Consider the following 17473-nt stretch of genomic DNA (forward strand, 5'->3'; position numbering starts at 1 on the left):
TCCTGCTTGGAGAAGTTTCTCTGGTTCGCGAAGTTCGCTGGGCACCAGAAACGTCACGCCAAGCGGTGGTGCCAAGACGAGAGAACCCAACCGCAGGAGGGAAACGCTCCATTTGGAAGAGAAGCAGCGGAGGGGAAAAGAAGAGAAACCCACCAGCTTTCCCCCAGTAGCCACGCACTGCGGCTCCTCGGGTGTCGATGCTTCCTCCCCCCCCCCCCCGGTACAAAACCGGGAGCAACGACAACGGTACCCACCGCCCCCCCCCCCCCCCCTAATACCCCGCGCATACATTATGCAAAGAGAGCGCCCAAACCCCGCCTCCTCCGCCTAGGTGAATAAATTATGCTAATGAGGGCGGGGAGGCGGGTCGGTGGCTGACAGCGCGGGGGGTGGGAGGAGGGGGGGGGCAGAGGAGAGGCGGCTGCCGGCCGCCTGCCTGCGGGCTTCCCCGCCTGGCGCGGCTGCTGGGCGCCGGCAGGCAGGTGGAGGGGGAGCAACAAGTCCTGCGCCGGCGGCGGGGAGGAGAGCGGGAGGCGGAGGGGGGGTGTGTGTGTGTGTGTGTGTGTGTGGTGTGTGCGGGTGTGGGGCGGGGGGGGGGGGGAGCGCTTCCCGCCCCGCGCCTGAAAAACCTCTCTGACAAGTGGCAAAGCGTTAGCAGAGCACGCTGCTCCCTCCGAAGGAAGGGCGGGTGGAAGCCGCGGGGGCTCGCCCCCCGCAACCCAGCCCTGCTGCCGGCTTTTGGTTTCTCGCCCCCCCCTCCCCACCCCCTCGCTGCCGGGCAGCGTGCGGTGCGGGTCTGCGGTGCGCGCCGCCGCTTCGCCTGGAAAGTGCGTGAGCCGGTCGTGGGCTTTTCTTCTACTTGCCGCGTTTATTTTATTTTATTTTTTTTTTTAAAAAAAAACTATTTTTCTGCGTTTTCCTTATTCATCCTCTCGTACTTTATCGTCGCTGCTTTTGTTGCCGCTGTTTGTAAACTAATTGCCTCCATGGGGGGCGGAGGAAAGGAAATCAAAGCCGCCGCAGCTGAAGGGTGTAAAAGCATGCTGGGCAAGAGCCGAGGAGCCGCAGGACGGGATGGCAGCGGGAAGCCCGGCTGCGGCGGGGACCGCTGCCCGCGGCGGGCCGGGCCGTGCGGCTCGGCGCTGGCGGCTCTCCTCTCGGCGCTGGCGGCGGCCTCCTGCGTCTACCTGGGGGTGCGGACCAGCGACCTCCAGGCCAGGGTCGCGGCCATCGAGGGCGCCCGAGGGGGCTTCTCTGCCGCCGCCGCCGCCCCGCTCCCGCCGCTGCCCGGCTTTTCCCTGGAGCAGCTGAACGCGATGATGCAGGAGAAAGTGGAGCGACTTCTCGCCCAGGTGTGCGGGACGGGGGTGGCCGCTCGCCGCCGCCGTGTGTGTGAGGGACGGGGACGGGGGAATGATACGGTGTGCGGGGCGACGGGCGGCCGGCTGAGGGGATGATGAGGGGGGGGCGGCCGGCTGAGGGGATGATGAGGCGGGGGGGGGGGACGGCCGGCTGAGGGGATGATGAGGCGGGGGGGGGGGCGGCCGGCTGAGGGGATGATGAGGCGGGGGGGGGGACGGCCGGCTGAGGGGATGATGAGGCGGGGGGGGGGACGGCCGGCTGAGGGGATGATGAGGCGGGGGGGGGGACGGCCGGCTGAGGGGATGATGAGGCGGGGGGGGGGGACGGCCGGCTGAGGGGATGATGAGGCGGGGGGGGGGGGCGGCCGGCTGAGGGGATGATGAGGCGGGGGGGGGGGCGGCCGGCTGAGGGGATGATGGGGCGGGGGGGGGGGCGGCCGGCTGAGGGGATGATGAGGGGGGGGCGGCCGGCTGGCTGAGGGGATGATGGGGGGGGGGGCGGCCGGCTGAGGGGGGGGCGGCCGGCTGAGGGGATGATGGGGGGGAGGCGGCCGGCTGGCTGAGGGGATGAGGAGGGCGGCCGGCCGGAGCAGCCCCGCGGGCGGGAGGTGAGGGAGAAGCGGGGAAAGTGAGCCCTCATCCCCGGGCGGCGGCGGCGGCGGGGCCTGAGGCGAGGGCCGGGGTCACCCCCAGCTGCCGGGACGGGCGGGTTGGGGGGGGCTAACGGGTGTCCCCCGGGTGGACGCCACCGACGCTTTTCGCGTCTGTTTTTGGGGTTATTTTTTTGTGTGTGTGTTGGTTTTTTTTTTTTTTTTTTTTTAAGCGGCGGAGGGGACACTTGCGGCGGAGGTGGGAGCGAGCCGGTGGCGTCGGGCTTGTTTTTGTTGTTGTGGGGGTGGAGAAGTCAGCGAGACACCTTGGGTCGAGTCCAAGCGAAGAAGTCATCGCTGGTTGCGCAGCCCGTGGAAGCGCGGTCAAGCCCGGTTTGCGTCTGCGCCCGTGGGAGCCCCCCCCCCAGCCCACCCGGGAGCCCTCACGTTGCTTCTCTCTCCCGCAGAAATCCTACGAGCACTTGGCAAAAATACGAGTAGCGAGAGAAGCGCCTCCAGAGTGCAACTGCCCACCAGGTAACGGACACGACTTGGTTGGAAAATCTCCTCTCTGAGGCTTGCAACTCGGGGGTGGGGGGTGTATGTTGGTATTCTGTGTTTTTTTTTTTCAAATACACCCAAGTTGGATCCGGGGGATGCCTCTTCAATCAACAGCTGTACCTTGGGTGGAAAAGGTGTAAAGCCCAGAATCATCTGTTTCCACTGTGGCACTGGAGCAAAGTTAATGCTGGTTAAAAACCCCGGTTAGGCTGGGTGAAGCCAAACGGTAACACTTACGAAGAAGTTAACGATCTACCCTAGCAAGAGGAAATACATTCTCTCTTAGATGGGGTAGTACTGAATCAAGGCATTGTGTGCTCAGCTTGGGAAGTGGAACAAAAGTTCCCAGTAAAATATCAAACAATTTATAACATGGATCGAAATAGGTGGAGAGTCCGTTGCAAGTTAGCAGTAATGTATACAAGAGCCTTTCAGTCTCATTTTTCTGTAGTCTTGGATGAAAGCGGTTCCCCTAGGAAGGGATTGCAGGTTTTATACAGAGGGTTCAAAACTGTGTGTGTTTATGTAACCAGTGATGCTGCCTGACTTTGGAAACGGGGCCTCCTAATACCGGGTTCGGTTGCTCGTGCACACGCAATGCAGTGTTTCCTTTGGTTTTCGTGCTGCTTTTTGACAATCTGATAACAGTCAATATTGTTTTAGCTTTATAAACTTCTGCTGATATATACCCAAGTTCAAATGGCATCTTAAAAGATAAGAAAATAATGGTAGGGTGTTTCACAGCATCCTCCATGTAATGAAGCACACCAGACACACAGCATGTTTTACGTATCCTGCCACTCTGTATGAATAAGACATCTCCTTTACAGGTGGAATATTGCCTGTCCACGAGACTTAAGCTGATGATGTTTGCCAATAGGATGTGTGATAGTACTGTGTATATAAGGAAGGAGCTCTTCTAGTTTAGGGTTTAATTCTTGCCAAACTCATCGGTCGGAAAGGACTACCGAATCTTGGTGTTAAAACTGACTACAGTGGTTGGTACGGTGTTTTGCTGATGATACAATTGAGCGCGGAGTATTTACTGGCTCATATAGGAGTTAGCACAGCTAGCATGAAAAGGACGACATATATGACTAGGACTGTTTTAAAAGAGTACTTAGAATTACTCAACTCCCAGCTAGTTTTGGTAAGGAACATTGGTTTCCTGCTGTACTATATATAGTTTTTTCCTTTAAGGCTAACACGAGCATACAGTGTTGATCTTATTCTCTCTGTTGCTTAACTGCAATAAATTACAGGATTCAAGTTTGTGCACTAAAAAGGAGGGTTGCTCGTCATATTGTATGCGAAGATGTGTTCTGTGAGCCTGAAACATTGTTGAATTTGATGCCAAGCTCTCTTCCTTTTCCTTCTCCTTGTTTAAATTCATCTCTTACAATGGTTTCTCTTACTGTTTTCGTACTAAAGATCAGTATCTTCTTTTTCACAGCTGATGTTATGTGCTGCTTTACTTCCCCACTACCACTAGAGCTCCACATTATACCAATTTTTATCTGACCTTTTTTCTTAAGAAGTATCCTTTATCTATTTGATAATGGGCAACAGAACATTTCTCAGACGCGTTGTAAAAATCCTCGCTAGATGAAAGTCAAAATGAAGTGATCTGGGAAACATTTTCAAGGGAGCAAGATTCATAAGATCAGGAAAACTCATATGAATAGTTATAAAATAAAAAAAAAAATAAATTGCAGAGAGGACTAGCTGGTATGGGGATTAGAAATGTGATAGGGAGCTTTTCACCTCTGGGTAGCTATTTCAGTTTGGAAGCAAGTTTTGTAGTGACTGAAGGATGTTGCCATGCAATAGACTCATTTTGGACAGCTTAAAATGAGATGATGCTCTCATGCTTGTTGCCATGGACAGGTGCCTACCTCAAAATGGCATCGTCTTGGGAGCCTTGTCTGAGAGAACAAGGGCTGAGTGGCACCACCCCCCGAGTACTGTGCCTTCCGAACAGCAGGCGTTAGGAAGAGCAGGAGGGGATAGAGTGAATAAATTATTGTTTCTTCATTTGGTTCACTTCGTTCGTTAGAACTCCTTTTTGACCGGACAGGATGGGCTTTTATTTTCATCCTTAATGCTGCTATTGCAAATTTGGACTACTGTGGCATTTGGGTTAATAGGAAAAGTGTCATGGAAACTCAGCGGTTTTTCTGTTGCCTGCTATTTGTGAAGCCAAAGAGTAAATTGCCTCTCTACTTCTCCACATGGTTCCCTTTTGCGGCTTTATTCTGCTCAGCTTCTGCATTTCCTACCTGGGTTTCTGTAATAATAAAATACGTGTCTGTCAGAGAGGACTTTGGAAGGCCTTCGGGGTGCAGAGGTGACTTTTGAAACACCCCTATGCTGAGAGAAAAGGCTGCCGCCAAATGGCCACCAAGGCAGTTTCCATCATCCTGCTCTTTAAAGAGAAATAAAGATTATTGAAAACTAGGTTACATTGTTCTCTACCAAAAGAAGAGAGGGAAATTCAATCTGCAGACCGGAGGGTGAGAATGTGGCCTCTGGTTTAGGATTAAAGTTATGCAACTGGTGTAGATCTCATTAGCTTGAGATGTTCATCCCCTTGTGGCTCTTCATGGTAGGAACTCGCACGTTCAAAGGAAACCGGGTTTGAATGGCTCGGATACCAAAGGCAGCCAGATTCACAACTGCTCATAGCTTGGAGAGCCGTCCACATGTAGCTCCTTTTAATTCAACCATAGCCTTGGACTTTGTCTAGAGTGAAGAGTGGTCACACTTCTCTTTAAAGTCTTTGCTTTCACTAAATGTGGTTTTTCTAATTATTGTTTTCTTATAAAAGAAACACAGCATGGATTAGAGTTTTGATTTTAATTCTGTGAGACTAAAACCAGATACCAAAGATTTTGTAAATATTTTTAAAATGACAATAGCGGGCATTCCTTCTCCTCTTAAAGCAGAGTAATAAAGTTTGAAAAGTAAATGCATGCTGACATTCCTCTTAAATTACCTCAGCTCTAACAAGAGTGCCAGCTTAAATCCCATGCTTGCAACTAGTGCTGCAGTTCCTGCTGGCAGTTAGCCTTCTGCACGTGGGACTGGGGGGCAAATTGAGTGGCTACAATTATTTTAAGCGTAATAAATTAATTTTCCTTTGCCAGATTTATTATTTATTGTAAATTAATGTTTCTCTACTGTAAAAGATGAACAAAACCTGTAGGTATGTAGGTAATTCTTTGATACGTTTGAATCTTCCTTTAAATGGCTGTGGGAGCATAATCAGCTTTTATGAGGAACAGTCAAGCACAGTGCTGGATACTTCTTGCCAAGTGCCAAGAATTAAACCACTGTGGAAAGAGTAACACGTGCAGAAAGCACAGGGATACTCCCAATTCAATAAGAGTTTTAAGAAAGCCTTAGGTTTTCCTGGATTCTTCAGTCTTTCCTCTTCCAGGAAGCATTCACATGTATTCCTAGGACCTGTAGACTTTGACAGAAATTAACACATGCTTGCATGTTTTAGTGAATTGATCCTTTATGTATTGTAAGGGTCAAGTCCTGAGGTTTGTGGTCATGTGCCATGATGTCTCATTCTGTAAGTGGTCCTCAGAGCCCACTCCTGGAGTCAGATGGTGTTGGCAGGAGTAGGAGTCAAGTCTATTAGTACCAGAAAGTTCAAACTTGGTCAGCAGGAACGCTACCAACTGATTGTGTATGGTTTTACATGTCCCTTTTTGGCCAGTTTTGGGAAGCAATTACTCTTTTTCTTCCTTCTGTTTTAAGGAAGACCTTTATAATGAATTGATTCTTTCAAAAAAAAAAAAAAAAAAAAAAAAGAGCGAACAGTGTTATGTAAGTAGGAATGGCTATATGCTGTACATTTCTTTAAGTCTGTGTTGACAAAGGATAGGCTGCGTAACATAGAAATGTTTTGTTTTTTTTTTTAACTGCTACAGCACACTGTGTATGTATGTTCACTATAGCTTGCACATAAAATGATGGGGTTGGCAGGTTTTAGTGTGTGCTTGGGTTTTTTTTTTTTTTTTTTTCCTTCTTTTTCTCCCCAGAACATCACTGATGGGTACCTGGCAAAGTTGACCGAACAAATTTGCTTTTGGTTTTCTTTTGTGCCACAGGCAATGTTTCTTCCTTTGCTCTTTCACTCATTTTTATTTTTTCCCATCAATAAACTTGCATTTTTATTACTCTTGTATTCAGACACCTGTGGCTTCAAACCCTTTCCAGGCATGGACACTGTCATCATTCTTCTTTCTTAGCCAGCTATTTTGTGCTGTTTTTTTTATCATGTCATCCTGATTCTCTGCTCCAGTCTTAAAGAGCTTTATGGTTTGGCATTTGAAGTACCTCCTATTTCACTATGCAATTTGTTGCGATCAGGTTATAAAGCTTGTTTCATTGGAGTTGTGTGTATATAAACCTGTTCATTCAGGAGATGAAATGCCATAGGCCAAGGGTTTTTTGGGAGGATAGAGAATACCAGCTGGTCTTATTCTGGTTATAGTAACCCTAGTGGGAAAACTTGGTTCTACAGCGACAGTTCTTCAGTAAGGTGATGAGTCTGCTGTATGTATTTTGGTAGCAGCATGGATGGCAAAAATCAATGTATTTTCTTAGCATCACAGTACTGGTTTTGTTTTCTTAAACACCTAATGTTTGTTTTGACATGCAGTGGAAGTACAATTTAGGCACTCTTTCTTATTTCCACATGTTCCATAAGGACTGTTTCCTGGAGCATTTCAATTAGTGAGGCTGAAAGAATGGAGGAGAAATCAATTTTGGAGATTAAAAGAATCCCAAAATAGATATCAGCAGGGTATTACTTTTTTTTTTTTTTTTTTTTTTTAAATTATGATTATAGTGAAGCAGTTCTGTAAAGCCTGAAGAGGTAAAGAAAAGAGGAGCTGACTTCAGTGTTTACCAGTAGAGAGACCCAAAAGAAAATATAGAGAGATATAGAAAGTATCCAAAGTGGTTTTCCCTGTTACTTAAAATTCCAGAGTGTGCTAGCTGAACCTAGCTCCCAGCACTACTTATTTCTGCCATGTCTGTATCATCTATTTGCTGAATGCAGCGCTCAGCTCTAATTTTGTAATTTTTCTGACAGGGCTTTGAGTTCCCCTTTCATACCTTCACTGGTTTGATATTTTTCATTTCAGTTCCTAGATAAAGATGTTTATTGATGTGCAGCAGCATGCAACCTTCTGGGTAGTCTGTTGTCTTGTTTGGATGACTGATTAGAGATACTGTTTTCTCCCCACAGAATAGCTAAATATATTTTATTGGCTAAGATGTGACCTTTTAATTCCCTTCCCTCTGGGTAAGGAGGTAGGGTGTGCAGCATGATGAATGAAACATAATGTGGCTCAAAGGAGACCTGATTGACAACAGACTGCACCAGATTTCTGTCTTTTGTAATATTATTGATGTCAGTGGTGGTGTAAAAAAAGTTGATTTGACCGCAGAAGTGTTATTAACAAAAGGTTTTTCTATGACTTGAATTAAAATTTATTGAACTTGCACAGTGTTGTCAAACAAGGCATATTAAAAGGAAGATTTGATTATCTGCATTAACTGTTCTTACATTATATGAGATTAATGTTAATATAAGAACATATAATATATGTTCTTATGTTACCTTCCATGTGGCAGCTGTCCATCTCAAACTGCTGAAGTGTCAAAGCAGTTCAAGTACAGTGAGTCTTGCAGTGTGAGAAGTGGCTGTTAAGCCCACTCTGGAGCAATGCTTTTAGTGTGTGTGTGTGTGTATGTTTTTTTTTCTTTTTTTTTTTTCCTTTCTTAAATTGTTAAATATATGCATCTATTTCCTTAAAGACTCTTTAAAGCTTGAATTTTGTTCAGCAATACTAACCCCCTGCCCCTTTCCTTAAAGGTTAGTGGGTTCTTGGGAATGTGTTGCCAGAAGAACAGCACTTCTGCACCTGCATTACAGCACTTGTCCTCCTCCTCACTCCCTTCTAAATTTACTGGCTGCAGCTTACCTGCCTATTTTTTTTATATACTTAGCGCAGTAAAAATCATCTGGCTTTGAAAACAGCATGACTGACAGAAGCTGTCTTTATAGGGCCTTTTAGGTTACCACATAGAATTAGTATGTTCAAGTTACCAACCCTGTGAAACCATCCATCTTACTTTAACACGCACAGAACTTGAGTCATGTTGCTAACTACAGCTTCTTCAGCAAGGCTTGTCTACACAGAGCACTTTTCCCCTTCATTGTTTCAATTGATTTCCTAAGTCAGCCACAAAAAGGAAATCTGACTGCTTACTTAGAACTATTAAGAAGGTATAAGAAGGCATAGAATAACACAGGCTGGAAGAAACGCTTTTCCCTCTGTATGATTAAAGCTGCAGCTTGCAGTTAGATAATACACACCATAGTGACCACAATGCTGAGGGCTTGCTTTTTGGAAGCTTGCAGACTGTCATGTTTTTGCTGGTTAGACATACAGTAGAGCAGTGCCTGCTTAAATTCATCTGCTCAGGACTTTTTATGAGATTAAGTTAAGCAGAAGAAGCTGTTTGTGAGATCTTAATAAAAATAAATATCAAGACAAATTTTCAGAACTGAGTGCCAAATTTGAAAGTGCAAGATTCCTATGTACCTTTCATGTAAATATAGCTATTTTTCCTCTATGTAGACTTGAACAACCTTAGAAATACAGGTCAGGTTGATACCCCAGGAGATCACCTTTTTCATGCTTCTGGGCTCTGAAGCAAGTGTATCTAGGCCATCGTTGTCAGGTATTTCCTTCCACGTGGTTCACAACTGCAGTGTCTAGTCAGTTATGGCTCAACAAGTTGCTGGATCGGCCTTAATTTTGTGATTAAGCGCAGCGGCCTCGTGTAGGTAGTCTCCTCAGTTAAAAATGTGCAGCTCTGTAAACAGGTAAATGTGTAGTGCAAGAAACTGCTAATGCATAGATGTGCCTAAGCTAAAATAATCTACTATTTAAACATTTCCATAGGTTGCCTAGTTCTTAACAGGCAAGCTACAGTTTCCTTGTTTGTGAAGTAAACCACTTGTCTCATCCTTTGTGTTCATGAAGAAAATGCTGATCGTTACGCTCACCTTAAAACAGCTTTTAAAATATGTTGGAAGACAGTCTTGTCTGTGGTGCATGCTATAAAACTTATCCTTCCTGCTCCTCTCCTCTTCTGTCTCTTTTTTTTTTTTGAGGGGTGGTGGTGTACTGAAGTTGATTCTCATTTATATGTGCAGCTGTATGTTTATAGGAGTAGGCATTTACATGCAGTTCTAAATATTGCATGCATGTTTGGGGAGAACTGTTTCTTCTTGCGCTTGGAAGGCTTTGAAACATGATGATGATGCCTGGTGAGATTTTTTGTAGAAATATGAAGTTATTATACATCCATGTAAATCTTTTTATGAGAAAGATATGTTCTTATAATTATCAAAGATATGATGACAGCCGTTTGTAGGGCAAAGAAACAGAATGAAGAAAGTGTGTGATAACAGAGGTGATAAAACTGGGATGTTACTTTTTCTTTTAAAATGTTCTAAAAATTAATACAATGATTTCTGAGACTTCTGCTTAGACATGCTCAGCCAAGAAGAAATGTAGCCTTTAAGCAACAATAATTTGTCCTACTCTGCCTTAAAAATTGAGCAGGTAGTTTTCAAATATAAAGAAAGTATGATTTTCTTTAGAATGCGTACCGATGAATTACATGAGGAAATAGATGGAGGTCTATTAAACCCAGTACTTTTAGTTTAGTTTGTGTTAGGCATTAGAATGATCATCTTAGTTCTGGTCATGCATGAAACTCATCTTGCAGTTATTGTGTGTTGGGCAAGTATATTAGAAAATTTCATTAGTGACTTGCTTATTTTTTTAAGTGCTTAGGAATTTAAGTGTGGGTTTTTAGGAATATGACTTGCAGATTTTTTCCATAGATGTTTGCCTTTGCTTAATATGCCTTGTTTGGGCTCACAATGGAGAGTGGATCACAAACTCACAGGTTTTTGGGGAGGTTGAAAAGGAGCTGTACAGGGAATAAAGACGGACATTAGTCCCTCTCAGTAGCTTCCCCTACCCTTCTGTGACTCTTCTACAAGCTCAGCTGAAGAAGTGTTGAGGAGAAGGGTATAAAATGATCTTTCTCTTTGATCTTTGGTCCTCTTTCTAATACAGTACTAACATAGCAGTATGATGGTTTTGGTAGTCTTTCACGCTCTGCCATAACTTGGGCGGACAGTAGGCTGCCTGCCAAGTCACGGTGACGTAGCGTAGAATATAGCTCGCTATAGCAGGGAAAACCTGCAAAAAGCCGGGTGGCCGATCCCCTGCTTCCCGCTGACTGCAATAGCTGGCTCTGCCGTTTCCTGGTACTACCTCAGTCTGTTGGTACCTGGGAGGTGCTCCCTCTGAGCAGTAAAGATTTGTGGGAGGGAAGTGTTTTATTTGCTCTTCTTTTTTTTAAAAAAGAAGCAGAACCAATTAGCTCATGCAATTGGCTCTTCCTACCCTTTTGAAGAGTTTTAGTACTCTTAGGAGTAAGGGGCTGTGGAGTAACAGTGGTAAATATAATGGGAGGAAGGCTGTAGAAAAGAAGTAGTTTTAAGGGCTTTGCTGTTCTGGTGTTTGCAGTTTGTGCTGTCTTAAGAAAAATCCATTTATTTTACCTTCCACTTGAGTATTTTCAATATCGCTTCTCTCACTATAATAGCACAGGAAAAAAAAATCACACTACAAGTGTATGTTAGAGGTTTAGCTTATGAATGAGGTCCCTTCCGTAAGTATAAACTCATTCTTAGCACACTGAGCTTAAGATTATGCTGAAAAACTTCTATTTAAAAGATCTTTTCTAAAATTGGGGAGGTGAGTGATAGGGGGAGGATGAGGAACACAGGAGTTTTGAAACCAGGGAAATGTATTGAAAATTGGAGACCAAAATCTTTTATCAGAGGTGTGGCTGCCATTTCAGTGACAGATTTGTGTATGCATATCCGAAAACAGAACGGCACTCTGTAATGTGAAGGATACTAAATAAACTCTCTAAAAAGATATTTCTTTGATTAAGATCATGTACAGTCTGTACGAGCAAGAGCATAGCTGGCTATAGACTAAGGCCTGGCTTGTGCTGGTAGTACTAGTTGTGTTGCTAGGAAATGACGTAAGGTTTCTTATATATCAGTGCTTCAGCTGGATGATAGTAGGGTTTTCACGGAGGTGCTGAAAGTCAAAGTGTATACATCTTAAGTTGAGGAGGTATTTCCTTTAGCTGGCACCTCTAATAATCTCTTAAGAATATGAGAACCAGGTGCTTGAAGGTGCCCTTCCTCTTCCTCCCCGTACCCTCTGAGTAAGGTCCTGTTCTGATTCCCTTGATGTTCTTAGGGGAAGCTTTGATACCTGAGCATAGGGGTATAGCTGCAGCGGATTAAAAGGGATAAACTCCATAGTCTCTGTATTAATATTCTGTTCTCCAGTCACAGAGTTTACATCTAGATAATGCCCAATGGCATCACTATGAAAAATACTGTTAAGTGTTGGCTGGAGGGTCTCTGTGCTGCTTTTTATCAAATGTTCCTTTAATGTTTGCACCTCCACTGCTGTACTGCCAGTTGAAGGATGACAAATGTTGGGAACTGTCACTTCAGCTTGACACAGAGGTGATTAATATACTGTTGATTTCACACCCTTCACCTCTCAGGCAGGATAGCTGTCTCAAACTTCAGTAAAAATACTTCCTGACTCATAATTTGGTCCTTGTACCAGGAGATGTGCTCTGTGCCGACATACTCAAGTGTAGACCGAAGTGGAGTCATTGTTGAGGTGGTCCTTATGGCAGTGCTGAGCTTATACTCTGCTTTTCTTTGTCCTCTGTCCTGGCGGATGCTTGATAGCTGTTTGTGTCAGTGAATTATATGCAGCTTGGGGAATGGCTTTAGTTGGCACTTACAAATGCAATGGTATCACAGAAATGGATTGCGGTGTTTGCTGTAGCTATCTATGTTTGTTTATGAAGAAGTTGCAGTTCAGTAAGGATCATCTTGCATATGTTTCCCAAGGGGTTCCTGGGAGTAGGCACACAGAATACTGATGAACCAGAGAGGCTGAAAGACACAGTGGCACGGCATCGGTTTAAAATGAACCAGTGCTTAGACAGCCATTGTCAATACTTACTTAGGGTTGGTGTCTTTGTAATGATGACAGTAATGTTTGTAGAAGGCTGGAAATGTTTCTGTATGTGAAGATGAAGTGTTTTTCCAATGCAGCAAGCATGTAAATGCACTGTATTTCTTTAGTGTAGGGAGACTAATCTTAGTGAAGAGAGATTAGTATTTAAGTCTGACAGTTGTGGATTTCACTTTAGGACAGCTTTGCATAATTCCTTAGTTTGAATTCCAGGCTGAGCCACATCCTAATGTGCAGTAGGAGGACTTTCTTTTAGCATATTCAATTAAGAGGCAGCACATAAGCCATTAGAGTGGCCAGTTTAAAAGAACCATGAGTCTTGAAAACTGAACCACCAGCAATGAGGGAGAAATCCAGCAAGACTGAGATCCTCACTTTTTTTTTTCCCCCTCTTAAAATGGATTTGCTGCTACAAAGTGGTTTTTTTGATGTATTCCAAACCATTCCAGACCCTTTTAGGACAATGAGGAGAAATTAATCTGTTTTCAATGTGTATTACAACAACTGGAAAACTCTGGAACACTCTGGAAAAAGCTTTCATAGCAAGTTTAAAGAAATGCACCTTAGAGGAAACATTGTGCTTAATGACTTACAGCAGGGACAACTAAGTAACAGTTCTGTATTGTGATTGTATTCCTTTACAGGACTGTGAAAGTGGCGTAGAGCATATTTGAGTTCTTCCATCTGTAAAATAGAATTGAGGTAAATACATTAACTAAAGTGTGCCAAAGACTTACAAGTATTCACAATTTTGAATAAAGTTACTGTCTTAAGGAGCAGAAATTTCTTTCTCTCCAAGGCATTCCTCTCCTCTCCTTTTTAACTTTGGTAATTATCTCTCTGTGCTCCATTTTGATCAGTAGTACAGGATGTAATCAGAATCTATTGAAGTATCATTGCTGGCAGTCACATGGTCTTTTCTTTGAGGATACTGAAATGGGATCTTGTATAGTGCTCTTTCTTCTTTCCTTAGGTTGCTGAATCATCACGTGTGAAAGTAGTTGTGAAAACATCAATTTGCAACTGAAGTAACCTTTTGAGAACTCTTTAGAAGGATATTTTGTTATAAAAACAACCCAACCCTGAAGAACATTCTTAATTGAACAGGTGGGCAATTCCAGCTCAGATCACTTATGCAAGGATAGAAGTAGCTGCTTCTGCTACCACAATTTCTGATATCCAAACAGTATTTTAATTTTAGCTGAAGGTAGCCTTTAACTGGAATTCTGAGTGACAGTAATCAGACTTGATATGTGCATATACGTTACTTCAGGCACATTAACAGGCCCACAGATTTTAACTGAAATCAGTAGTTACTCTGGAATCTGAGAGAGGAGCATGGCCTTGTTGTTGTTCAGGCTTTTTTGGGGAGTGTTGTTTGTTTTGTGGGTTTTTTTTTTTTTAGTTTTTTTGTTTGGTTTTTTTTTTTAAGTTTTGTTGGTTGTTTTTTTCCTTTGGGTAGTTGTACATACCTGTTTATATGGGCAGCTGTTATCATCTACTTTAGCTTTGATGTATAGTGCTTTTCCTTCATACAAATACTATTTTTTATTTATTTACTATTCAGTTTATTGTTTATTCTTTCCAATTTCCAAGCAAGAACATTATGTCTATATCTACTTCTAGGAATACAGATTTAGTTTTGTAATATCGTAAGAGTTCTGGCTGCACTTGGGGACAGTCTGAACAGTAGAAATTATTAAATGTATTTCTCTTTATGGGAAAGTTACATGTTCTCACATCTCAATTCACAGACCCAATTAGTATTGTTCTGAGGATTGTTGATTGTTTAGAAGTGAATAGATAAAGCTACTAAAAAAAAAATCTTACAGAAGTGTTCAAAACATCAGTTCTGAGGAATAGACAGCCCCCCCCGTATATATAGCTGGACTTTCATCTTATTTTCCTTACCAACATGACTGAATTCTGCATATGCACATGTTTTTCTACTCAAGTAGGTTTTCATACTTGTGCAATAAGTGATCCCTCCATGTAATTCAGACTGTTCTTTTAACTCTATGAACTAGCTTTCACATTCCCTACTTTCCTGACGCTATGCTTGAAAAGTCACGGTGTGCTTAACCTAAATGTTCTCTTCCTTTCTTTATGGAAACATTAGTTAACATTTTTCATACCACTGCACTTTGTAAGTTTCTTTGCTTGCAGTGGAATGAAAGAGTGGAAGATCCCTGTTTGGGCTGTCAAAATCTGGAATAATCATAGAATCACAGAATATCTCAAGTTGGAAGGGACCCATAAGGATCACTGAGTCCAACTCCCTGCTCCTCACAGGACTACCTAAAACTAAACCATATGACTAAGAGTGTTGCCCAGACGCTCCTTGAACTCTGACAGGGTTGGTGCCATGACCACTTCCCTGGGGAGCCTGTTCCTGTGACCACCCTCTCAGTGAAGAACCTTCTCCTAATGTCCAATCTGAACTTCTCCTGATGCAGCTTCATTCCATTTCCTTGTGTCCTGTCTCTGGTCACCACAGTGGAGATCAGCACCTTCCCCTCCACTGCCCCCCTTGAGGAAGCTGTAGATTACGATGAGGTCATCTCTCAGCCGTCATTGCTCCAAGCTGAACAAACCTAGTGACCTCACCAGCTCCTCATAAGTCTTGCCCTGGAGACCTTTCACCATCCTGGTCACCCTCCTCTGGACACACTCTAGTAGTCTGATGTCCTCCTTCTATTCAGGAGCCCAAAACTGCACACAGTACTTGAGGTGGGGCCACACCAGTGCAGTGTAGAGTGGGACAATCGCCTCCCTCAACTAACTAGCTATGCTGTGCTTGAAGCGCCCCAGGACACAGTTGGCCCTTTTGGCTGCCAGGGCGCACAGTTGACTGATATTCAACTTGCCATCATCCCAAACCCATCCCAAACTCTTTCCACTGGGCTGCTCTCCAGCCTCTCATCCCCCAGTTTGTACATTTAACCAGGGTTTCCCCGGAGCAGAATCTGGCACTTGCCTTTGTTAAATTTCATATGGTTGGTGATTGCCCAGCTCTCTAGTCTATCCACCTCTTTCTGTAAGGCCTCTCTACCTTCAAGGGAGTCCACAGCTCCTCCTAGTTTAGTATCATCGGCAAACTTAATGTACACTTGATTCCTGCATCCAGATAATTTGTGAACTGTTAAAGAGCACTGACCCTGAAATTGAGCCCTGGCGAACCCCACTGGTGACTCGCTGCCAACTGTTGTAACCCCATTTACAATAACTCTCTGAGCCAGACCCATCAGCCAGTTGTTCACCCAATGTATTATGGACTTGTCTAGCTAGTATACCGGACGTTTTGTCCGGAAGGATACCATAAAAAACTTTATCAAAAGCTTTGCTAAAATCCAAACCCACCACATCCACTGGCTTCTATTGGTCAATTAGGTGGGTGACCTTGTCATGAAAGGAAATTAAGTTGCTTTAGCAGGACTTTACCCTCATGAATTTGTGCTAGCTATGACCAATGGCTGCATTGTCTCTCAAGTGTTTTTTTTTTTTTTTTCAAAAATGCCCAGAGTTAGTTTCTCCATAATTTTACCGGGCACTGAAGTGAGACTGACAGGCCTGTAATTACCATGGTCTTCCTTCTTACTGTTCTTGGAAATTGGGAGGACTTATGCCAGCTTCCAGTCAGCTGGGACCTCTCTGGACTCCCAAGACCATTGAAAAATAATGGAGAGAGGTCTTGTGATGACATCATCTAGTTCTTTCAGTAGCCTGGGATAAATCCCATCGGGCCCCATAGATTTATGTCCATCCAGCTGGAGCAGCAAGTCTCAAACAAGTTCAGGGTTGGCTGGGAGTTTATCATCCCCCTAGTCACGGTCTTCCAACCCTGGGCTCTGGGGTCCCAGGGCCCATTATAGGTGTTGAAAACAGAGGCGAAGAAAGCATTAAATGTCTCCACTCTGTCTACGTCCCTATTTGTGAGGTGACCGACCTCATCAAGTCATGGACCAATGTTATCTCTGATCCTCCTTTTGCTGTTAACATATTTTTAAAAAGCCCTTTTTGTTGTCCTTCACAGTGCTGGCCACCTTGAACACTATTCGAGCTTTGGCTGCACAAATTTTCTCCCTACAGTGGCAAACAGCATCTCTGTAGTCCTCCCATGTGGCCTGTACTTGCTTCCAGCGTCCATACACTTTCCTTCTAGATCATCTCTGCTCAGCCAAGCTGGCTTTCTTCCCCACTTGCTTGACTTCCAACACTCTGGAATTGCCTGCTCCTGCACTCTTAAGAGATGGCTCTTAAAAAGTGACCAGCATTCATGGATCCCAATACCATCAAAAGCACATTCCCAGGGGACCTTACTGACTAGCTCCTTCAGCAGCCTGAAGTCTGCTCTCATCATATCTAGGGTCAGAGTTTTGCTGGCAGTTTTTCTCCTATCACCAACGATGTGAAACTCAACTACTTCATGGTCACTGTGATCGAGACAGCCACCAATTGCCACTTCACCCACAAGTCCCCCTCTGTTTACAAACAACAAAAGTAGGAGGGCACCTTAGGTAGCCCTAAGAAATAGGTAGAAACTAAACTAATAGCCCACTATCCTAGTGGGCTCCCTTAGTACCTGCACCAAGAAGTTATTGTCAGCGTGCTTCAGGAATGTGCTAGCAGAGGGGAGAATAACTCAGCCTATGTTGTTAAAAGAAACATCCATACTCAGAAAAATCTAGTTTTCAAAGACTGAGATAAGCGAGAAAGAATACACCATAGTAGAGACAAGGTGCCTGGTTCTTCATAGCTTCCTAAGACAGTCTTC

At 44.3% G+C, this 17473-nt stretch overlaps 1 protein-coding gene across 1 annotated transcript in view; it reads left to right on the forward strand.

Annotated features, from left to right (window-relative positions):
• Positions 1-986: 986 nt before the first annotated feature.
• Positions 987-17473, forward strand: part of COL25A1 (collagen type XXV alpha 1 chain) — a 317940-nt gene continuing 301453 nt past the window's right edge. Inside the window, exons 1-2 of the mRNA XM_049815415.1 lie at positions 987-1352; positions 2419-2488. Coding sequence (XP_049671372.1) covers positions 987-1352; positions 2419-2488 — 436 coding nt within the window. The remainder of the gene's footprint in view (positions 1353-2418; positions 2489-17473) is intronic.

Source organism: Accipiter gentilis, chromosome 12 (assembly GCF_929443795.1).
Source record: "Accipiter gentilis chromosome 12, bAccGen1.1, whole genome shotgun sequence".
Classification (NCBI taxonomy): Eukaryota; Metazoa; Chordata; class Aves; order Accipitriformes; family Accipitridae; genus Astur; species Astur gentilis.